At 39.7% G+C, this 25,889-nt stretch overlaps 1 protein-coding gene across 1 annotated transcript in view; it reads right to left on the bottom strand.

Annotated features, from left to right (window-relative positions):
- The window catches only part of LOC122796453 (EF-hand calcium-binding domain-containing protein 6-like), a 1,291,945-nt gene that overhangs the window by 730,483 nt on the left and 535,573 nt on the right, over positions 1–25,889 (bottom strand). Inside the window, exon 8 of the mRNA XM_044064930.1 lies at positions 704–846. Within this exon, the coding sequence (XP_043920865.1) occupies positions 704–846 (143 nt within the window). The remainder of the gene's footprint in view (positions 1–703; positions 847–25,889) is intronic.

The following is a 25,889-nucleotide window of genomic DNA, read 5'->3' as shown; positions in this document are numbered from 1 at the left end:
GAACATATCCACTACTGGATTGTTAGTAATGGGTATAAACTCAATACTTCCAAAACTATAGTAATGATTATTCATGTTATTTTGAGAAACTCCTCCCTTCCAGTTTTGATGCCTGATATGCAATATCATTGCAACAAACTGAAATTTGAGTTTAAGGTGCATGATCTTGGCATAGGTCTTGACAATTGGCTGATGCTTACATACCATATCTCAGCGGCTGTCAAATCATCTTGTTTCCACCTTTGGAACATCTCCTTGATCAAGGACCTTACTCCTCCCAATGACTTTCCCACTGCAGTTGATGCTTTGATTTCTTCCCATTTAGTTGACTTTAATTCCTTTCTCTTTAGCTGAGTGGCAGTTCTAGGCATATGTAAATATGAGCCAGGCTGCACTGCAAAATATGACTATGCATGACTGCACAGCATAAATAATAATAATGAACATTTAATGCATATCCCAAGACAGTGTGATGAATAGGTAGAGAGATATTGTGGAACATTAAATTCAGCACTGGCACCAGTCTTAGAAAATAGTGTTGTTTAGTACATAAAAGAAGTTTAAAAATGTAGGCTCTTATCAAACAACTCAAATAGAACTCTTATGGCTATCAATTCCTCACAGCCAGTAAATGCAAGCATCATCCGCAACCCTAGTTATGAACATGTCCACTCTGACACAATTAAAAAAAACAGTGCAATACCTTGCCTGTTTTTTCTGAATCACATCTTTCAAATTCTTCTTTCATGGCTTTAAACCCCTCTCTAAATCTGTCTTTCAGCCATTTTTCTATGTTGATTGAGGCTTTCCTTTCAAGCTCATTTTTGGAAAGAGGTTTACACTGCCCTGCAAAAGAAAATTTAGACAGATAATTATCAAATATAAGTTATCAGATCTGTTCTTAGTATGCGTTATATTATTATTATTATTATTACTATATGCATTTAATGCTCATTACCCTGAATATGTTGATTCACAGGTAAAATTTTATCTGTGTGGAATATTTAATTATATCTTTTATGCAAAATCAGCTCTTATGATGAAAAAACTGAAACATATATAAACAAGCTTTGAATAAATACCACTGTTAAAAAGCTTGAGTAAAAATATAGCAAACTTCTAAACATGCAGTCATTAACTAAAGCAGCAAACAAATAAATCCAAACCAGCCCAGAAGATGAAAATGTTGAAACACACATGCCCAGTAGCAGCCATGCCCAGTAGGAAGGTAGCTAGAATAAAGAAGCTGAACCGCAACAAAGTAAAATCTTTTTTAATACAAAATGGTGAGCGCTTTCACAGTGGTAACCATTGCTTCATCAGACAGTTCATTCACACAGCAACAGCACTTAAATACTTTAATTCATTACTAAAACAATCAATCCTACCAATCAGAGTTAATTCAGCACTCAGCAATCAATTAACTACTATGGTTATGTTTTGCCCTTGGTTAATTGCTGAAGTCAGAAAAACTCTGTTTAAAAACCACATGCACAAAATGTAAAGACAAGAACATGTGGATAAATATAAATAAAATACATAAAAAGTCAATGAATAAATACATATACTCATGTTCCCCATCTAGTAGCTACTTATGTGCATAGATATAAGCATAAAAAAATATAAAAAATATATATAAAAGTAGAAGCAGTACACACTCAACGACTTAATACATATATTCTGCCTATTAAATGCATACAACAGAAGGAGGAAACTAGTACAGAAAATAGTAAAATCTCAAGAAGGGAAGACATCCCTGATCATTATCAGCAAGAAACTACGTTCCCTCATAATAAAAATCATCCAAGGCTAGCTTTGAAAGAAAAATTACCATGGACTCCAAAGATAAGCACAAGGCATTCTTTAGCTATGTCAAGAATTTAAGTGGCAATTCTCAGATCTGCTCAGAGTTAGTGCAGAATGGCACAAAATACACAGAACTGACCGACATAGCCAACATCCTGGCAGACAGGTTCAGTGCAAACTTCATCCACCTCTCATCCCCAAAAGGGCCCATAACTATACCAGAAGAATGTAGTGCCCCTGAATTCATAGACACTCAGGTTAAAACAGCCCTCTCCAAAGCCAAAAACACAGCATCAATGGGACTGGACGGTGTCCCAGGCTGCACCCTACATGAGCTCAAAGATGAACTAACCCCTCACCTAAACACACTGTTTAAACTCAGCCTCTCCACAGGCTACGTGCCCACAAAGTGGTGCACAGCAACGGTTATTCCGCTCCACAAAGGTGGAGCCACAATGGACCCCCGGGAACTATCGCCCTATAAGCCTGACTAGCTTGGTCTGCAAAGCTATGGAGCACATCATCATGGATCTCATTAACAGAGACATTGGAATCCTCCAAACACTGGACCCTACCTAGTTCTGCTTTGTTAAGGGCAGATCCTGCCTCCTAAACCTGGTGGACTTCTTTCAGACAGTTACTAAGGTTATAGACAAGGGAAAGGTGGTCCACACAGCCTACCTAGACCTCGCAAAGGTCTTCAACACCATTCCCCACTCAGGTATAATAGACAAGCTCACCAGCCTGAGCAAAAACCCTTACATCACGAGATGGGTTGCCAACTGGTGCACGGACAGAACCCACATGGTAAGAGTAGAAGGAGCTAGGTCTGAATCTAAACCGGTTACAAGTGGCATTCCTGAGGGCTCAGTCCTAGGACCCCTCCTGTTCAGCATATACTACTCAAAGGTACAGGCAAGCACAGGAGGACTATGGCTGACCAAGTTCGCAGATGACTGCAAACTAGGGGCTATAATTGACTCTCCGGCTGACACAGACATCCTCCAAAAGGGTCTGACTGAGAAAGATACCTGGTGTCAAAACCATGGCCTCAAGCTAAATGCCAAAATGTGCATAGTCATCCCCTTTGGAAAAAACAAAGTACCCACAAACTACCACATAGGTGGTAGCCCCCTAAATACGGAAGATGTAATAAGGGATCTGGGGACCCAAGTAGATAGTAACCTCTCATTTGATCATTACATTGCCAAAGTGGTTAGAAAATCCTTCTATGTGGCCCACCTAATCACAAAAGGGTTTGCATCCAGATCGAAAGAGGTCATTGGGCCCCTCTACGCATCACTCATCAGACCCATCATAGAGTACAATGCCCCATTTGGGATGTTCCTTACAAAACACCTGCAACAACTGGAAAGACCACAGAAGTTCCTCACCAAGAGGATCACTGGCCACAAGCAGATGCCCTATGCAGCTCAACTGAAGAAACTCCAGCTGTACTCAGTTGCATACCGCCTACTCAGAGGTGATCTCTGCCTGACATACAAGGCCATGTCCAACCCAGAATTGATGGACATGCTCCACCTAAAGAAAACCATATCCCCTCGAGCCACACGCTCCAGGGATCTAAACCTCACCACAACAATAAATAGGACATGCTGGAGGGATAGATTCCTGTCCCAGAGACTTCCCATGCTCTGGAACAAGATTCCAATCTACATTAGGCAGAGCTCTTCACTAACCCTCTTCAAGAGAAACCTTGATGAGTGGATGGGAAACAGAAAGTTTGCCCCAGGAATCACTTCAATGGGTCTGCTGGACAGAGGCACAGGGAACTAATCTAAGGGGGAGGTGAAAGCCAACACAATCCGGCTAGGCTTATAAATGCCTTCGGGCAGATAACTTAGTACCTACCTATGAACCTATGAATCTATGTTGTCCACCTAGTAAATACATATGCTTTAATACATACATCTCAACAAATGCTTGTCTTTAATGATATCTATGCTAGAAGCAGCTCAAGAAATACTGTCATATTGACCCAAAGACCTGCATGTGTTTATGTAGTCTTCTCCTGTTAAAATAGTATTATTATTTTTTATTTTATTTTAACCTTCTATATTTTAGCACTGGCTTCAATGGAACACTATCATTCAAACCCAAACCTCTGTGTGCTCCTAAACGTAAAATCCATTTTACTTCCATATTTTCAGTAGTATTGACTATGTCCCCCATCCTATTGCTGACATTCTGAATGTGTAAAACCTGAAACAAAAATATATGGTCATCCCCCTTATCCAATGTAGGCTTAGCCAAAGCACTATACAGTTGCCCTTTTCTAATGCAGTAAAGGTGATCCCTTATCCGTTCCCAAAGGTGATGGTCAGTTTTGCCAACATAGAAATGGAAACATTGTGCAGTGAGCTACATACACTACATTCTTAGTATTGCAATCATCAGAATTTCTTTGCTCCCATGGATGCCCTGTTTCAGGGTGCTTAAAAAACCTTGATTCATCTATATAAATGCACTGTGTACATTTTCCACATCTATGGGTACCATTCACTGTGCTATCCATCAGAGCAGGTGTCCTTGGATAGCAAAGCTGCTGTTTCAGATTTTTCTTATTTCTAAATACAAAATGTGGTTGTCTACCCACTATGTTGGTAGTATCCTCATCTACTAACAACATATGCCAAAATATCATCCACAAAGCGGACATACCAAAGGACATGTCCGCACAAAGCATTTGTGTCAGATAAAAAAGTAGATTGTTCCCAATGTGTTAGCGTTAAATTGGCGTAGCTGTTGGCACATGCAGTGCCCATCGCTACGCCAGTCTTCTGGAGATAGAAGTCATTTTCAAAAACAAAAACATTGTTTTCTAATATTATCTCTAGTAGAGCACAGACAAGTTTAACCTGGTCATCTTCAAAACATCTATTCAAGGTGAGAAAAGATCTAATCATTTCAAAATCCCACTCATTAGGGACAGAGGTAAAAAGGGATTCTATATCTAAGGTGACAAACATATAGTTACTGTCCAAAGTAGATAGTCTGCTGTATAATCTTTCTAAAAAAGTTTTAGTGTCTTCCTTTGATGGAATCTACTCTGACTTCACCATCTTTGGCTACTGGAAGTGAACGTTTTCTTCGTATCCTGAGCGTACAAGATAATCGTCTCCTGGATATAAATCATATTATTGCAACAGGCACTAATCGTGAACCCAACTCACTTCAACCTGAATTTCTTCAATGCTATAGGGAGCTTGAAAATAAACTTGTCTGTGCTCTACTAGAGATAATATTAGAAAACAATGTTTTGTTTTTGAAAATGACTTCTACCTCCAGAAGACTGGCGTAGTGATGGGCACTGCATGTGCCAACAGCTACGCCAATTTAACGCTAACACATTGGGAACAATCTACTTTTTTATCTGACACAAATGCTTTGTGCGGACATGTCCTTTGGTATGTCTGCTTTGTGGATGATATTTTTTTGTTATGGGGAGGTAACACTAGTTGAGTACATGCACAGCACTACTGAGTTCCTAAAGTTCAGCTACAAATACTCTCATGATGAAACAGAGTTTTTGGATGTGACCCTAAGGAAATCAGAACTGGATCAAATATGCAGCAGCATATATAAGAAACCAACAAGGAAAATGCATTGCTACACAAAAACAGCATGCACCCTAGACATATCACTCGTAATATGTTAAAAGGACAAGTGTACAGGGTACTTAGACTACACAATAATGACACTGATGCACAAAATGCCTTACAGATAAGTAAACAAGAATTTCTAGAGAGAGGATATTCTGAACAAGAAATAAACAAAGTGATAGATCAAGCATGGACACATAGAAGTGACAGATGCAGACCCTATTTTAGAAATGTAATTAATGAAGAATCAGAATGTAGGACACCATCCACTACTACAGACATGTTTAGAATTGCTTTTCAGTATTCCAGTGATATCAATAATTATTGTGAGATTATAAAAAAGAAGTGGAACATCTTACAAGAGGTTCCAGAACTGAAGAACACTATCAGTGACATACCTGCTTTCTCCTTTAGAAATAATAAGTCCTTGAAGCATCACCTTTGCAACAAGACCACCATTAATAGACAGTGCGAATCAATGAGAACAGGCACTTTTGCCTGCAGACACTGTTCTACCGGCCAATATAGTTATTCAAACACAGTCTATACACATCCTACTAAAAAAATTACTATCAGGATTAATTACTATGCAGACTGTCGAACCTCTAACCTAGTCTACTTTGCCTATTGTAAGCAATGTCATGCATATTACATAGGCAAAACCAACAGACTACTAAAGGATAGGATATTGGAACACATTAGAGATATCAGGAATCAGAAAGAGAACAATGCATTAGCCAGTCATGTTATATTAACAGATTCTTCACACATCTTTAAGTTTTTTCTTATTCAAGTCATAGAGGCTAATTTACGAGGAGGAGATATTGACAGTATTACGGAGGCAGGTGAACAGAAATGGATTCTTTTATTAAACGCAGACCACCAAGTTTAAACAGCACCTTTTCTGTTGGACCTTTTTTAAAATTGAGACGACTTAAACACTAATTTAAGTATGTTTTTATTCCACATTTGCATCTTTTATATGCTTTTTATATGCATTTTTATTACTTAGTATACAGATCCCCACACTAACCTACAACAGGTTTTAACAGTTTTTAACATTTTTGTCTCTTTAAATATATCCTTTTTAATGTTTAACTTGATGACATCAGCTAATTAGTTAATCAACAGTTTGTATATATTATGTTTTTTTTATTTGCTCTTTGATGAAGCGACAGTTTGTGGTCGCGAAAGCGCTTACCTTATTTTCATTTTTATTTTTTATTAAAGAGCCTTTGGTTGGGCGGCCACGGTGGTGCAGTGGTTAGCATTGTTGCCTCACAGCAAGAGGTTCTCCTGTTCGATCCTTGGCTGGGGTGCCTTCTGTGCGGAGTCTGCATGTCCTCCCTGTGGTCGCGTGGGTTTCCTCCGGGTGTTCCGGTTTCCTCCCACATCCAAAGACATGCTGCAGGTGGATTGGACACTCTAAACTGGCCCTAGGTGTGAGTGCATGTGTGTGTGTGTGTGTGTGTGTGTGTGTGTGTGTGTGTGTGTGTGTGTGTGTGTGTGTGTGCCTCCTGTGGAAGGTTGGGCACTGGGCTGGCAACTCGACACTGTAAAACTCCACTGCCAATCATGAGCGGACAGATGATCCGCTGTGGCAACCCCTAACTGTGAAAAGCCGAAAGAAGAAGAAGATTAAAGAGCCTTTGGTTGTGTAAGTTGAGTGCTTTTTTATATACAATTTCTCTTGTTTTATTGCACTCAGCCTTATCCTCGAAGCCGTTTTTGTGTTTTATCCAATATGTAGCTACACTCTCCACCTTTTAACCAATCAGTGCTCCAGTAGACTCTTAAATCTCTGGTTTTCTAGCCATCCACAACCCTGCATTTATATATGTATATATATATATATATATATATATATATATATATATATATATATATACTAACCCAACAGTTGCATAACGGTGGAGAAAGAAGACCCTCTGCTATACAACACACAACAGTTTCTCATAAACAGTGATCCCATGGTGCTTACATAACACATAATATACACTCCCTACAAGTGAGTGTAAATTCAAACAGTGATGACTGGGCATTTACAACCTGATCAAATGGCCAGCAATCACTAGTATGGAAGCTCAGTGAACATTCAAATGTCAGCACATATTCAAAATTGATTTTCAGTACCTTATACAAAATCTTCATCGTGCTGTTCTTATCATACTCAGGGATTCATAAAGAATTCCACCATGGACCAAAAGAGACTGTTTTCATGATCATGAAAAATGAGATTTATAGACATATTAGCTGCATTGAGGAAAGGGATTCCAGCATCTAGATCAGGGAATAATTCCCAGCTGGAAAAGATAACATAAGGGTTCTGGCATGTAGCTCGTGAGACATTTCCCTGTCAGCTACATTGCAGAAACCAGAAGGCTGCAGCAGCAATTCACTGTAGAGTGCCATGGCTGGAAAGCACAATTGCTGCAGTTGTACACTATGAAAAGAAAAGTAGCACATCATTGTGATCCCTAAGGACAGCTATTGGGCTGTATCCTAACAGAGACAGCCACAGTAAAACAGTTAAACATTCCTTATTTTCATTCCAAAAGGAAAGTTGGAAAGCTTTTCCCTCTTGCTTTAAGTGACTTGGAATAATATTAAAATAGTTTATTATTTCTGGTGTCAAGTGTTTCCCACCCCACCCCAACCATCTGCCTTCATGCTGCAAAACTATCATTGTATTCCATTTATTATTTGACCACAGGGAAATAAAATATTCCAGGTGTTGGGGTGTCCCCCTTGCCCATACATCTTTTCTGCTGCTAGACTGCTGTTTATTTCCCCTGGTGTCTAGTTTTCTCCAGTATTGCAGGATTTGGTCATTAGTCATGGGGAGTTTAGAGGTATGACAGTCCCCCACCCACACACATGTGCATTTACCTACATACAGCCAGTACCCCCAACTTACTATACCTAGACCTTAATTAATTCCGCCCTACTAAAAACATTCAGCCTGACACACACTCACACATGCACACACACACACACACACACACACACACACACACACACACACACACACACACACACACACACACACACACACACACACACATTTATCTGAGACTACTCATCCCTCTGCATACATTTAGACATGCAGACACACAAACACATCCCCACCCCACCACTACCTGTCCACTAAATTCTCCATACATAATCTCACACATTAAAAATAATGGGTCAACACAAACTTTTGGCTGAGTTAATTAATTCAGCCAGCTGAGCTAACTTATGTAGTGAAGAGATTCAGAGAATCACTCGGTTGTGTAAATGCCATACCATAGGCGTTTCTGGAGGGAGAACACCTGGGTCATTAGCATAGATGACTACTAAAATGCATAAACAGCATATATCTCAGCTGAGGAGACCACCTAGGATCATTGCAGTGCGCCTGTCTCTGAATCAGAATGAGTCACTGCTATTAGTAGCGGCACTTGTTAGGGCTTATCACTGGTGGTGGCCCTTCCCGAATCAGTCTCGTAGTATCTAATGGACACATATATACATAACATTCATCTCCTTTTTAAAAGTTAACTTCACACAACATGCATAAAATCTGATTTGCAGATAAAACATCATCACTGCTTGGTGTAACTCACTCTAAGCCTTTTAGTTTAAGCACTTGGGCATCAGACCAGTTGTTTTACATTAAGAAGGTTTGCGCTCTGTACTGTAGTGGCAGGACAGGTGGCTTACATCCTTCTAAGTTGGGAACTGCTGATTGAGGGCTCAGTGTTTGTTATTCTAAAAGTGTATTAATTCTGGTTTAAGCACTTGGGCTTCAGGCCAGTTATTTTACATTAAGAGGGTTCGTGGTCTGCACTCTTGTGAGAGGAGAGGCTGGACTCTGCCCATCTGAGCTGGGAATTTCTGGTTAAAGGTTTATAGTGCCTGCATATTTGTACTGCTTCTTACTAAATTGGTACACCTTGTTTGCTGTAGCATAGACTAGATCCAGGCCTGCTGAATCTAGTTTTGTTTGTATAACTTGAGCACTAATCCAGGCATTCTTTAAAGTATTCAATTGTATTTATTACTGCTTGGTAGTAACTTGATTAAAGTGTAGCTACCATTCAAAGTCTTTTGGATTAAGCACTTGGGCTCAGACCAGTTGTTTTACATTAGGAAGGTTTGTGGCCTGCACTGTGGTGGCAGGACAGGTAGCTTACATCCTTCTAAGTTGGGAACTGCTGATTGAGGGCTCAGTGTCTGTTATTCTAAAAGTGTATTAGTTCTGGTTTAAGCACTTGGGCTTCAGGCCAGTTATTTTACATTAAGAAGGTTCATGGTCTGCACTCTTGTGGGAGGAGAGGCTGGACTCTGCCCTTCTGAGCTGGGAATTTCTGGTTAGAGGCTTATAGTGCCTGCATATTTGAACTGTTTCTTACTAAACTGGTACACCTTGTTTGCTGTAGCATAGACTAGATCCAGGCCTGCTGAATCTAGCTTTGTTTGTATAACTTGAGCACTAATCCAGGCATTCTTTAAAGTATTCAATTGTATTTATTACTGCTTGGTAGTAACTTGATTAAAGCGTAGCTATCATTCTAAATCTTTTAGATTAAGCACTTGGGCTCAGACCAGTTGTTTTACATTAGGAAGGTTTGTGGCCTGCACTGTGGTGGCAGGACAGGTAGCTTACATCCTTCTAAGTTGGGAACTGCTGATTGAGGGCTCAGTGTCTGTTATTCTAAAAAGTGTATTAGTTCTGGTTTAAGCACTTGGGCTTCAGGCCAGTTATTTTACATTAAGAAGGTTCGTGGTCTGCACTCTTGTGGGAGGAGAGGCTGGACTCTGCCCTTCTGAGCTGGGAATTTCTGGTTAAAGGCTTATAGTGCCTGCATATTTGAACTGTTTCTTACTGGAATTGGTACACCTTGTTTGCTGTAGCATAGACTAGACCCAGGCCTGTTGAATCTAGCTTTGCAGGGTTCTCCTGTTCTCCCACATCCAAAGACATGCTGCAGGTGGATTGGACACTCTAAACTGGCCCTAGGTAGTGCGTGCATGTGTGTGTGTGTGTGTGTGTGTGTGTGTAATACTTGTGTGTGTGTGTGTGTGTGTGTGTGTGTGCCTCCTGTGGAGGTTGGGCACTGGGCGCTTAACTGAGCTGCTGTAAAACTCCACTGCAATCATGGCGAGACAGATGATCCGCTGTGGCAACTAACCGTGTGAAAACCCGAGAAAGAAGAAGAAAGAAGAAAGATTAAGAGCCTTTAAGTTGTGCAGGAGTGGTGCTTTTATATACAATTTCTCTTGTTTGTGCACTCCAGCCTTGTCCCTCGGAAACCGTTTTGTGTTTTATCAATATGTAGCTTCACTGTATCCTGCCCAACCAATCAGCTACACCGAACTCTTAAATCTCTGGTTTTCTGGCCATCCACAACCACCATTTATATATGTATATATATATATATATATATATATATATATGCTCTTTCTTTATATATATATATACTAACTCCAACAACAGTTACTATGATTGGGAGAAAGACCACTCTGCCTGACACACAACGGTTTCTCACTAAACAGTGATCCCATAGTTAACACACCAACACATATAATATACACTCCTACAAGTGGGGTGGCAAATTCAAGCTGTGATGACGACTGGGCGGTTACAACCTGATCAAATGACCGGCAATCACTAGTATGGAGCTCAGTGAACATTCAAATGTCGGCACATATTAAATTGATTTTCAGTACCCTTATGCAAAATCTTCATCGTGCTGTTCTTATCATGCTCAGGGATTCATAAAAATTCCCACCATGGACTAAAAAGAGACTGTTTTCATGATCATGATAAGTTATAGACATATTAGCTGCATTGAGGAAAGATTCCAGCATCTAGATCAGGGAATAATTCCCAGCTGGAAAAGATAACATAGGGTTCTGGCAGCTAGAGTGAGACATTTCCCTGTCGGCTACATTGCAAGAAACCAGAAGGCCAGCAACAATTCTGTAGAGTGCCATGGCTGAAAGCACAATTGCTGATTATGCACTATGAAAGAAGCTAAGCATCATTGTGATCCCTAAGGACAGCTATCGGGGCTGTGTCCTAGCTGGGGAACAGCCACAATGCAGGTTAAACATTCCTTATTTTCATTCAAAGGAAAGTTGGAAGCTTTTTCCCCTCTTGCTTTAAGTGACTTGGAATAATATTTAAAAATAGTTTATTATTTCACGGTGTCAAGTGTTCACCCACCCCAACCATCTGCCTTCATGCTGCAAAACTATCATTGTATTCCATTTATTATTTGACCACAGGAAATAAATATTCAGGTGTTGGGGGTCCCCTTGCCCATACATCTTTTCTGCTGCTAACTAGACTGCTGTTTATTTCCCTGGTGTCTAGTTTTCTCCAATCTATTGCAAGGATTTGTGGTCATTAGTCATAGGAGTTTAGAGGTATGACAGAAGTCCCCACCCACACATGCACATTTACCTACATGCAACCAGTACCCCCAACTTACTATACCTAGACCTTAGTAGATAGCTACAAAACTTGTTCAACTGACACACACACTCACACATGCACACACACACACACACACACACACACACACACACACACACACACACACACACACACACACACACACACACACATTTATCTGGGACTACTCATCCCTCCGCGTACATTTATGCAGACACACAAACACATCCCCACCTCACCACTACCTGTCCACTGATTCTCCATACATAATCTCACACATTAAATGGGTCAACACAAACTTTGGCTGGGGTTAATTCCATTCTGACAGCTGAGCTAACAGTGAAGAGATTCAGAAATCCCTTTCGGTTGTAGCCAAATGCCATACCATAGGCGTTTCTGGAGGAACACCTGGGTCATTAGCATGAGTGACTACTAAAATGCATAAACAGCATATATCTCAGCTGAAGAGACCACCTAGGATCATTGCCAGTCGCCTGTCTCTGAATCAGAATGAGTCACTGCTAGTAAGTAGCGATACCTTATTGGGGCTTATCACTGGTGGTGGCCTTTCCGAATCAGTCTCGTAGTATCTAATGGACATATATACACCAGCATTCATCTCCTTTTAAAGTTAACTTCACACAACATGCATAAAATCTGATTTGCAGATAAAAACATCATCACTGCTTGGTGTAACTCACTCTAAGCCTTTTAGTTTAAACATGGCATCAGACCGAACATTTTGATAAGAAAGGTTTCGCTCTGTACTGTGGTAACCCGGGACAGGTGGCTTACATCCTTCTAAGTTGGGAACTGCTGATTGAGGAGGCTCCAGTGTTTGTTATTCTAAAGTGTATTAATTCTGGTTTTAAGCACTTGGGCTTCAGGCCGATTATTTTTACATTAAGAAGTTAGTGGTCTGCACTCTTGTGAGAAGGAGAGAGCTGGACTCTGCCCATCTGAGCTGGGAATTTCTGGTTAAGGTTTATAGTGCCTGCATATTTTGTGCTACTTCTTACTAAGTGGTACACACCTTGTTTTGCTGTAGCATAGACTAGATCCGGGCCTGCTGAATCTAGTTTGTTTGTATAACGAGCACTAGTCAGGCATTCTTTAAAGTATTCAGTTGTATTTATTACTGCTTGTTATTAACTAGATTAAAGTGTAGCTACCATTCAAAGTCTTTTGGATTAAGCTTGCCGGAGGCTCGAACCAGTTGTTTACGTGCAAGGAAGGTTTGTGGCCTGCAGCGGGTAAGCAGGACAGGTAGCTTTCCCATCCTTCTAGATTGGGAGCTTTGCTGATTGAGGGCTCCAGTGTCTGTTATTCTAAAAGTGTATTAGTTCTGGTTTAAGCACTTGGGCTTCAGGCCAGTTATTTTACGATAGAAGTTTGGCATGGTCTGCACTCTTGTGGGAGGAGGCTGGACTCCTGCCCTTCTGAGCCTAGGAATTTTCTGGTTAAAGGCTTATAGTGCCTGCATGTTCAGACTGTTTCTTACTAAACTGGTACCTGTTTGCTGTAGCATAGACTAGATCCCAGGCCTGCTGAGATCTAGCTTTGTTTGTATAACTTGAACACTAATCAGGCATTCTTTAAGTATTCAATTGTATTTATTACTGCTTAGTAGTAACTTGATTAAAAGCGTGTAACTATCATTCTAAATCTTTAGATTAAGCACTTGGGCTCAGACCAGTTGTTTTTGTTAGGAAGGTTTGTGGCCTGCACTGTGGTGGCAGGACAGGTAACACATCCTCCTTCTAAGTTCAGGAACGCTGCTGATTGAGGGGCTCAGTGTCTGTTATTCTAAAAGTGTATTAGTTCTGGTTTAAGCACTTGGGCTTCAGGCCGAGATTATTTTATTAAGAAGGTTCGTGGTCTGCACTCTTGTGGGAGGAGGGCTGGACTCTGCCCAGCTTCTGAGCTGGGAATTTCTGGTTAAGGCTTATAGTGCCTGCATATTTGAACTGTTTTCTTACTGGAGTTAATTTTTACCTTGTTTGCTGTAGCATAGATAGACCCAGGCCTGTTGAATCTAGCTTTGTTTGTATGCTTGTTTTGCTTGTTATTTCTAGGCTCAGTTCCACACTAAAACGTGGCTTTTCCAACTTTTCTGTGGATCCCTAGTGACATCTGCATTTGCCCCACTATACTTATTTCCTTGTTTCACTTGAAAGTTACTGTTTGTCATTTTGCACGGCTGGTTACCTGTAAAACATTGCATTTAAGTTACCTGGCGCTTGCTCACTAAAACAATTATATAAGTCAGCACTAAAAATTAAGCACTACACCCTCCACAAACTCCCCTGAGTACAGTGTTTCCCATTATTATTTTTTCAATTATGAGAATTCCCAATACTATTCTAACATGCCAAGGGTCGTTTCGATACTCCTCTCTGGTCAGCTGGTGAATCTGGGAATCTTGAGCACCAATATTTCTAGCCATCATGTACACAGACAACCCTCTCCTCCTCCCAACAAATTCCAACACATGTGAGGATGCAACCATATGTGAAACTGGCAAAACTCTCTCAGCATCGAGGTACTGGCGAAACCTGTCAGGAGGAGAGGAAACCACGCTCACTACAATTCCAGTCTCACGCCTTAGACCTACCATGGCAATAAACCAAACACATAAACACACAAAAGAGGAAACATGCTTTCGGGGCTCTAAATGAAATCTGCCTAAACGGCAAGAGACCTCCAAAGCAGACATAGCAACTGCAACCCCAAAAACAAAACACGTGCAACACATAGCTCACCAAAGCCAGTGTGCAGAACAGTCACAGCCTTTAAGGCTAAACAACACACCTGATACACTTGTAATGGGTGACTCTATCATCAGGCACTGATGTCCCGCTCACCAGGCTATGCGCGGGTGAGGCTGCCTGTCAGGCGCTAGGATCCGCCACATAACACAAGCATTCAGGTCACTCCAGGTGGAAGTACAAATATGAGCTCCAGTCATTGTCCATGCTGGTGTGAATGACATGAGGCGATGCCTCCACTCGGACACATGAAAAGAGACATAGAGGGAGCTCTCTGAGCATGTGGCCCAGGCGAAATGACCCTGACCTTGGTAGCATCTTACCCTCACCAAGAATGATGCCACAATAGCAGAGACAAGATGATCAATTTCAGCAACTGGCTTAAGTATTGAGGTGTCATTCAAGGGGATCAGTGCCTGTCGGCCTGGGATGACATGCTCGACGAACCATGATGGCCTTCCACTAGGGTGGCTTGCACCTGTCACCCTGGGCTTTTGGATATTGGCAAGGCTCTTGCCACCCCCATAGTGCCTTTTTAGGCAAGGCTCAAAGACAAACTGTCCACACTCCATAGGTATCACAAGGGATAAGAAACTAGGAGTAATGCTACTCAGCGCCAGAGTCAAACCTCAAGATGCATGCACTCAAAACTCTCCTTAGCATGGAGAACATCGATATCTGTGCAATAATGGGGAAAAACCTGGTTCCAGGCTCCCGAGCACCCAACTTTTCACCAGGTTATACCTCCTTACACCATCTTCCGACCCCAAAACTTGGAACGAACCTATCTTATTTAAGGTCTGCAACTCTTTGTAAATCAAATTAAGTTTTACTTCACACTGAACACTATGGATGGTCAGGCTACTTGTTTCCTCATTATTGCCAGCCTCATAGCATTAGATATCCTTAAACAGTGTAACAACTGCCTTATTCTCACAGATAATGAACTAATACACTCTCAGTTTGTGCACATCTCACTCTCACAACAAAAAGACTGAGCATTGCACTAACAAACCTCATGTTATGCATCCAACCCTGACACACAATAAAATGCCACATGCTGACACTGTAAAATATTCTTACCTAAGTGTCCTAGACCTGTAAGGATTCACTCTCAGCAAAAATCACAATCTAACATCCTATCACATAATAGCTTGCCTTTAACAATGAGTTACCATGAAACAAACAGTTTCAATTCCAGTACACCAGACCACTCAACAAACAGAAAGGTGTTAGCGATCAGTGACTACACTGAGACACACAGATTTCCCCGCTGGACAAAGGCAGGATAACAGTGAACTGCCTTTCAGATGCCAGTATCACAGATGTCTCTAAGACCCTTAGGACCCATGCTCCAGACAAATACGTCTTCAACATGGCAGCTGTGTATGTTGGGGTGAATGACGTGGGGCAAAAATCATGAGAAAGATGCACAGAGATATATTTAAGGTCTCTCTGCATGTCACAAATGTTGGCAAGTCCCTGATACTGAGCAGAAGCCTGCCTTCTCCATGAATGATACTTAAGTACAAAGAAAAGATAACTGGCTTTAAAAATTGGTTAAATAACTGGTCACGTTCTAGGGAGATCCAGTAAGTGTCAGCATGGAACTAAATGCTTTATAGCCCACTTGTTTACAAAGGATGGCCAGCACCTCTCCTTCAAAGGATTCTACATACTAGCTAAAGCCCTTGCTGCCCCCATAGTGACTTTTGTTGGAGCAAAGGATCCAGTCAATGAATATTCCAATGTAGCAAAGATATCCATATCAAAATAGGTTCAAACTAAGGTGGACCTGCTTAATGCCAGAAGTCTAAACAAAAAGCTGCCTGACCTTGATGCACTCCTGAATTTGGAAGACATTTTTATATATATATATATATATATATATATATATATACTGCTATGTATATATATATATATATATATATATATATATATATGGTTTACATCAAGTAGTGGGGAATGAAACAACATAATCCAGTTCACAGTATCGACTTCATTAAATAGGTCAGATATTTGAAGTGCACTTAGCGACAAAATCGCGTGCGCCGCGAGCATTTAGTTTTGCAGTTCATTACTGCAAATCACATAATTGCTTTATTTTGCAGGGGGCTCCCCTACCCCTCTCGAGACTGTGCCCCCACATCCCCTGCAAATTGAATATTCTAACTGCAACCTCACACTACAGTGGAGAGGTGTAATTTCCCAATCTGCACTGTGCAGTGATCTCCTGGTCAAATGTGTCAACCACCACATATGTGCAAATGCACAGGTGGCATTCATTGCCAGAACAGTCGCAGTGTTGGGTCAACAATACAGGAAGCAACCAAATGACTTTCAACATTCCGCTTTAAAGCCAAACCTCCATTCTATATTTTCATTTTAAACCCTGTTTCGTATTGACAATATATATATATATATATATATATATATATATATATAACATATATATATATATATATAAGTAAATCAGAGCAAAGGAAAAAGCGAACCAGTTCAACTGTAGCTCACTGCCAAATTTATTCAAACCAAAGGCGAAAAACATATGAGATCAGGCGCTTAGCCTGGATCCAGTACCGAGAGCTTTCAAAGATGAGTTTGCACTCACAAAAACACAGATTTATATACTACAAAATATTAATATCACATGATCAAATGTGTTGGCGCAGCTTAGTAGATGAGCAAAATAAATTAATAAGCAAATACATTGTTAATTGGGGCCCTATGCAAAAAACCATGCAGTGAAAACTCAAAAAAATGAAAGAACATCGATCATGGACAGCACTCTGGGCAGGGCTTGCCACTCAATGGTTTAAAATTTTGCTCAAGGTGATTTGCTCATGTTGACTAATGTTGCCAAATAGCCATGGATATTTGCTGGTGATAAGTGGGTTGAGGACCTGGTCTACTCTGACCTATGCAAGGGACCCATGCTAACGATGGTAAGGGTGTACGTGCCCCTATTAGCCAGTATGTGTCTGCCATAAAGCCCAGCAGCCCCAGGTAACTTAGTATAGCTCTGTTAAGCAAAAGCTGGGTGTAAAACCAATCAACCTCCAAACATGAACTAAGAATTGCTACTCTCAATGTAGGTTCACTGACAGGACAGGGTTTGGAAGTAGATGACATTTTGGTATGGAGGAGACTGGACATCCAGCGTCAAATGTAGTAGTGCAAGACACCCTGTTTAAAAATGTAGGTGGTAACATAATTACGACATAACTTCCTTCCATTTTGAGCTTTCGGCTGCAGCTTTATTTTATTTGTGTTTCAGGTGGGAGAGTGGAGTTTGGTTCATGAGTGTCAAAGAAGGCAGGAGTGTGGCATTGAATCAAGAGAGATGGTGACAGTTAACACAACACTCCGACCCCATGTAGAAAATAGGTAAAACAGGGTTGATGATAATGATCAGAAAAATACTTCCAGTGAGCAAAGTTGGGACCAGTCATTAACTAAGGCCAGTTACATGACTATCAAACTCACATGACTATCAACGTGCTGTAGAGAGTTAATGGTTTTGAGACCTGGGTTTTTTATGAGGATTCAGCCTAAAAAGGATAGAAATGTATTGCTCCTTGTCTAGTGTACATATAATGGCCAACAGACACAACCACTATGGGATGATACACAGAACCTTCTAGGAGCAGGAAGTGAGGCTGTGAAGGTGCATGGATTTTACAAGGAAACATGAGAATAGATTTCTATTGTAGACATACAAAACAAAACCACTGAATGTGAGGAGAATAGCATGACTTGCACTGACAGCTGATGACCACTGCAGACAGCAAATATGACTAGTGGGCACTTCAGATATTCGGGGACACATGGTTGTGCGGTTCTCAGTTCTGCATGTCTGCACTCTGCCAGCTACCTCTTCAGTCCATGTAATGTTTCAGGTGCAGTGCTTCTCATCAGCCTGTATGATGTATCCATGTGGCACTGCTGTCTGAACTGTATTGTATCAGCTGAACACTCTGTGTACCAAAGGGAATGTTGCCCTCCCATAAATCACAGGCTTTGGCCACCAATGCAGTATGACTGACTACATTGCACTTTTACTGGTCTGTTGACCTTATGTGGTCCTTTTTGTGGGTCGCACTCGCAATGCTTTGTTGTGACACCCTTATGAACTTAACAGTCAGAGTTTTGGCTGACAGTCCTCCTCACATTAACTATTCTGGTGGACCATGTATTACATCACTGCATTAAGAAGTGCTTAGAGAAAAGAAAGAGCAGTCTGAAGCAAGGAAGACTGATTAACTGATTGACTGATCAAATTAATTAATTGATTGATTCATTGATTGATTCACTCATTCATTCATTCAGTTTTCTGAGTGGTGTCACATATTCATCATTCCATTTATATGACAGACTCAGTTTTGCAAGCATCAGCCCCAGGACTTACAATATTTGATATGCATTTCAGGTACTTATGTTATACTACATAAAACTTTTGTTTGTGTTTAAATGATTTGAAAATAGGGTTACTAGTCAATGATGTAGGTGTGAGACAGCAGAAGTACTTGAATAAGCAGGATAAATATGCATCAAGATGGTAGTATAGCTATAATCATATGCTGTTAAGTGGATAGATGAGTGCTGCTGCGTTTTAGTCACCCTTTCAAAGGTATAGCAAATAGCCAGTTTTGGAAAGCATTTAAATTATCAGGAGCTTGTAGTGGTAATTCTGATGACAGGAAGGTAATTGCTACAGTCCTGGGGATTACAAATACTATTATTATTTAGAATTTTTCAATAATTCTTTCATTTTCCCCTTTTATTTTTATTGCATAGAACTGAGCTAAGCGCAGCAGGGTTGAATCACGCACTGTACAAAAGCAGGAACTTTCGGTTGTAACTTTACCTAATATAATCAAATTCACCCAAATCCTATCAGTAAGTAGAATACTGCTGTATAAAGATGCAAAAAGGTGCATAACAGGCAGTCATGAACCTCGCAACCAATAAGTAGCTGTAGCAGCCTGTAGTAGCTTTACATTGCTAAACTTAGCTTATAACCTCTCCGAATATCTCAAACAATACTGTTACACAAGATTCCCATGCTATGCCTAGCACAGTTACATTTAAATTTAAGTTAGATATTTACTTTACTAGACATATACATGAATAACTACAATATTCACCATTTTACTAATAACTATCAACAGACCCTAAATCCCTATCTTATTTAAGGTCTGCAGCTCTTTGTAAATCAAATTTTTACTTCACACTGAACGATATGGATGGTCAGGCTACTTGTTTCCCCATTGTTGCCAGCCTCATATCCTTAAGCAGTGTAACAACTGCCTTATTCTCACAGATAATGAACTAATACACTCAGTTTGTGCAGGTCTCACTCTCACAACAAAAAGACTGAGCATTGCACTCAAAATGTTGCAACCCTGCATACTGACAAACCTCCTTTCCTAATGTCTTAAGTAAAAGAAAATAACTGGCTTTAAAATGTAAAACTCCTCTAGGGAGATCCCCCCCCCCCCCCCCCCCCCCCCCCCCCCCCCCCCCCCCCCCCCCCCCCCAAAAAAAAAAAAAAAAAAAAAAAAAAAAAAAAAAAAAAAAAAAAAAAAACAAAATAAAATAAAAAAAGAAAAAAAAAAAAAAAAAAAAAAAAATATATATATATATATATATATATATGGTTTACCATCAAATGTGGGAATGAAACAACATAATCAGTTCACAGTATCGACTTCATTAAATAGGTCAGAATGTTGAAGTGCACTTAGCGACAAAATCGCATTCGCACTTGCGACATTTAGTTTTGCAGTTCATTACTGCAAATCACATAATTTAACATTTTTGCAGGGGGGGGGAAGCTCCCCTGCCCCCTCTGGGGCTGTGCCCCCCACATCCCCTGCAAATTGAATATTCTAACTGCAACCTCACACTACAGTGGGGAGAAGTGTAATTTCCCGATCTGCACTGTACAGTGATCTCTAGTCAAAATGTCAACCACATATGTGCAAATGCACAGTGGCATTCATTGCCCAGAACAGTCGCAGTGTTGGAGGTCAGCAATACAGGAAGCAGCCAAATGACTTTCAACATTCCCGCTTTCGCCAAACCTCCATTCTATATTTTCATTTTAAACCTATTTGTGTGTGTGTGTATATATATATATATATATATATATATATATATATATATATATATATATATATATAAATACCAAAATCCAGAGCAAAGGAGAAAAGCGAACCAGTTCAACTGTAGCTCACCGCCAAATTTATTCAAAATAAAAGACAAAAAACATATGAGATCAAACCTTGCCTGGATCAGTACCAGGCTTTCAAGATGAGTTTGCACTCACAAAAACACAGATTTATATACTACAAGTAATAATATCACATGATCAAATGTGTTAACAGCTTAGTTGATAGGCAAATAAATTAATAGGCAAATACATTGTTAATTGGTAACCTAGTGCAAACAGAACCACTGAGCCATGCTCTTAAAAAATTGTAAGCCATGCAGTGATAAAAACACTTCTGTAGAACAATAAAATGTTAAAAAACATTAAGAAACATTGATAAACATTAAAAAACATTGAAAAACATTAATGCATCATTAATCAATCCTAAAAATCTTTTTTTAAAAATCTATGTTAAAGTGGGTAAATGAATAAATAGAACCTATAAAATCACAGTGTGTGTGTTCAATACACTTTATGCAAAAAATGCCTACAAAAAGTGATGAAATTTATTAGTTGATAAATAAAACTGTCTGTTGTATAAAATGGACTCAGCCATAAAAACTGTAGTTTTATAAATTATAATTTTATAATTTATAATTTAGCCCTTCTTAATTTAAGGACACTAGCAATGCTGACACTGTCATTCAGGCCTGGGGGTTTTGTGGCATTCAGTTTAAGTTGCCACAACAGCTCCTTATACTCAAGCCGGGCCTCCCAGTCCCCTCCTCTACTGTCCTGCAGAACTTGCTCTAAAACCATAAATCTCAACTGCATATTAGGACATGTGCCAAGATGTTTGTAGAAAGCATTAGTGTCCTTCTTTTTAGAAATTTCATATAAATGCTCGTAAATCCTTCTTCTAAGGGTTCTCTCGGTTTTACCCACATAGAAACTACAGCATTGTATACAAAAACCCAAATACACAACACCCTTCTCCCCACAGTTATAGTAATATTCAGCCCTAAATTTAAATCTTCTTGATGGGATGAATAATACACTATCGTTTACCACATAGGTGCACTGCTTGCATGCTCCACAACTGTAGGTCCCAAGTCTGGGAAAAATTTGCTTACCACCTACTCTAGGTTTCCCTTCAAATAACCCTTTGAGATTCCTGTCCTTCCTTCTAACAAAAGAGGGACGCTCATTGATTATTTGCTTGAGCTCTTCATGCTGTTTCAGAATAGGCCAAAATCTTAAAATTGACTGTTCTGCCTGGGAAGAATCCTCTGAAAAAGTGTACACAAAGCTATTGTGAGAATCAAACTTCCCCAAAGATTTTGAACCAATATTCTGTGTTGTCCCTTTCCCCAACAAGGGGAATATACATCCCCTACCAATGACCTCCTTGGCTAACTCATCAACCAAAAGTGCCGGATACCCTCTTTCTCCAAATAGCTGCTTTAATAGATCCACCTCTTCTAGAAAAAATTCACCCGATACACATTCTTGAGGCACGAATTTTTACTGTTTTTGCATTCATTGATTGATTCACTCATTGACATTCATTCAGTTTTCTGAGTGGTGTCACATATTCATCATTCCATTATATATGACAGACTCAGTTTTGCAAGCCATCAGCCCCAGGACTTTACAATATTTGATATGCATTTCAGGTACTTATGTTTATACTACATAAAACTTTTGTTTGTGTTTAAATGATTTGAAAATAGGGTTACACTAGTCAATGATGTAGGTTAATGAGACAGCAGAAGTACTTGAATAAGCAGGATAAATATGCATCAAGATGGTAGTATAGCTATAATCATATGCTGTTAAGTGGATAGATGAGTGCTGCTGCGTTTTAGTCACCCTTTCAAAGGTATAGCAAATAGCCAGTTTTGGAAAGCATTTAAATTATCAGGAGCTGTGTAGTGGTAATTCTGATGACAGGAAGGTAATTGCTACAGTCCTGGGATTACAAATACCTATTATTATTTAGGAATTTTTCAATAATTCTTTCATTTCCCCTTTATTTTATTGCATAGAACTGAGCTAAGCGCATGGCGAGGGTTGAATCACGCACTGTACAAAAGCAGGAACTTTCGGTTGTAACTTTACCTAATATAATCAAATTCACCCAAAATCCTATCAGTAAGTAGAATACTGCTGTATAAAAAGATGCAAAAAAGGTGCATAACAGGCAGTCATGAACCTACGCAAGCAATAAGTAGCTGTAGCAGCCTGTAGTAACTACATTGCTAAACAGCTTATAACCTCTCCGAATATCTCAAACAATACTGTTACACAAGATTCCCCATGCTATGCCTACACAGATTACATTTAAATTTAAGTTAGATATTACTTTACTAGACATATACATGAATAACTACAATATTCACCATTTTACTAATAACTATCAACAGACCTAAATCCTATCTTATTTAAGGTCTGCGAAATAATAGCTCTTTCATAAAATCAAATTTTTACTTCACACTGAGCGATATGGATGGTCCAGGCTACTTGTTTTTCCCCCCATTGTTGCCAATGACCTCATATCCTTAAGCAGTGTAACAACTGCCTTATTCTCACAGATAATGAACTAATACACTCAGTTTGTGCAGGTCTCACTCTCACAACAAAAAGACTGAGCATTGCACTAACAAACCTCATGTTATGCATCCAACCCTGACACACAATAAAATGCCACATGCTGACACTGTAAAACATCCTTACCTAAGTGTCCTAGACCTGTAAGGATTCACTCTCAGCAAAAATCACAATCTGACATCCCGTCACATAATAGCTTGCCTTTAACAATGAGTTACCATGAAACAAACGGTTTCAATTCCAGTACACCAGACCACTCAACAAACAGAAAAGTGTTAGCAATCAGTGACTCTACACTGAGACACATAGATTTCTCACTCACTAGGCTGGACAAAGACAGGATAACAGTGAACTGCCTTTCAGATGCCAGTATCACAGATGTCTCTAAGACCCTTAGGACCCATGCTCCAGACAAATACATCTTCAACATGGCAGCTGTGTATGTTGGGGTGAATGACATGGGGAAAAAATCATGAGAAAGATGCACAGAGACATATTTAAGGTCTAAATGCATGTCACAAATGTTGGCAAGTCCCTGATACTGAGCAGAAGACTGCCTTCTCCATGAATGATACCTATGTACATAGAAAAGATAACTGGCTTTAAAAATTGGTTAAATAACTGGTCCCGTTCTAGGGAGATCCAGTAAGTGTCAGCATGGAACAAGATGCTTTATAATCCCACTTGTTTACAAAGGATGGCCAGCACCTCTCCTTCAAAGGATTCTACATACTAGCTAAAGCCCTTGCTGCCCCCATAGTGACTTTGTTTAGACAAAGTTCAGTCAATGAATATTCCAATGTAGCAAACATATCCCTATGAAAATAGGTTCAAACTAAGGTGGATCTGCTTAATGCCAGAAGTCTAAACAAAAAGCTGCCTGACCCTGATGCACTCCTGAATTTGGAAGACATATATATATATATATATATATATATATATATATATATATATGGTTTACCATCAAATGTGGGAATGAAACAACATAATCAGTTCACAGTATCGACTTCATTAAATAGGTCAGAATGTTGAAGTGCATTTAGCGACAAAATCGCATTCGCACTTGCGACATTTAGTTTTGCAGTTCATTACTGCAAATTACATGATTTAACATTTTTGCAGGGGGGCAAGCTCCCCTGCCCCCTCCATGTGGGGGCTGTGCCTCCCACATCCCCTGCAAATTGAATTTTCTAACTGCAAACTCACACTACAGTGGGGAGAAGTGTAATTTCCCGATCTGCACTGTACAGTGATCTCTAGTCAAAATGTCGACCACATATGTGCAAATGCACAGTGGCATTCATTGCCCAGAACAGTCGCAGTGTTGGAGGTCAGCAATACAGGAAGCAGCCAAATGACTTTCGACATTCCCGTTTTCGCCAAACCTCCATTCTATATTTTCATTTTAAACCTATTTGTGTGTGTGTGTGTGTGTGTGTGTGTGTGTGTGTGTGTGTGTGTGTGTATGTGTGTGTGTGTGTGTGTATAGATATGAAAACACTGCCTCCATACATGGGGTTAATGCCTACTATTCCTTTAGACCCAATGACAATTATGGTGCTACTATTCCTTTAGACCCAATGACAATTATGGTGCTGTATCTGCAATTTCCAGAGACCATATCACCTCTAGAAAAATTCCTAGGGATCCAGAAATGGAACATAATGAACTCCAAATCATAATAAACAAAATCAGCTGTCAGTTTATTATATTAGTTGAGTTTGGCTTTATTGTTATATTTTGATTTTTATTTTACCAAATTTTTCTCATTTCATATACTGTGTTGTATTATCTTGTTTTCGTGCATATTTGACTTAATGGATGAGTATTGTTCATTGGGCCAAACAGTAATTGTTAATTAGTTTAAATGATTGTTTAGAATACATAAATTCTGGTGTTGCTAAATTCAAAAGTTATGCCTCTCCATAAAGGCATGAGACAAAGTGCTAAGGGGAATACATTTGCTTGATATTTCTTATGTTCCAGCATTGTGGTGTGATTTATTTCAGTTCCTTTTTCTGTTGTGTGAAGTCATTATGTCTGCTGGAAGTTTGGAAGATACACTATGATCACTGCAAGCTGATTTGATGGACAATACGGTGTTTCAAAAGATTTTTGAGAATCACTAGCTTAGATATACCGAAAGATATCTGTTATTGGTGAATGTTGAAGGGCTAACAGATGTTTAGATACAAGCTAAATTTGGAAAAGTACTGTCTTTGCGCAAAAAGGAATTGAATATCTGTTAGAATAAGTTAATGTTATTACATTACTTAGATTCAAATATGGTGTCCAGAGATTTGCATGATGACAGGAGTCCGGAATTCCCAAATGAGGACTCTGATTTATGGGACAGTTGGGTGAAAATAAGCATGAATTGCTCCAAGGAATGGATCAAAGTGCTTTTGGAGTTTGATACATAAAAACACCTGAAAATTGCGACAGAAATCAATGGATAGTGATTGAGTTAAAGGCTGAGGTAT

This window comes from Protopterus annectens, chromosome 3.part0, assembly GCF_019279795.1.
Source record: "Protopterus annectens isolate FY-2018-M chromosome 3.part0, PAN1.0, whole genome shotgun sequence".
In the NCBI taxonomy this organism is placed as follows: Eukaryota; Metazoa; Chordata; order Ceratodontiformes; family Protopteridae; genus Protopterus; species Protopterus annectens.
This window is presented reverse-complemented; position numbering and strand designations above follow the sequence as displayed.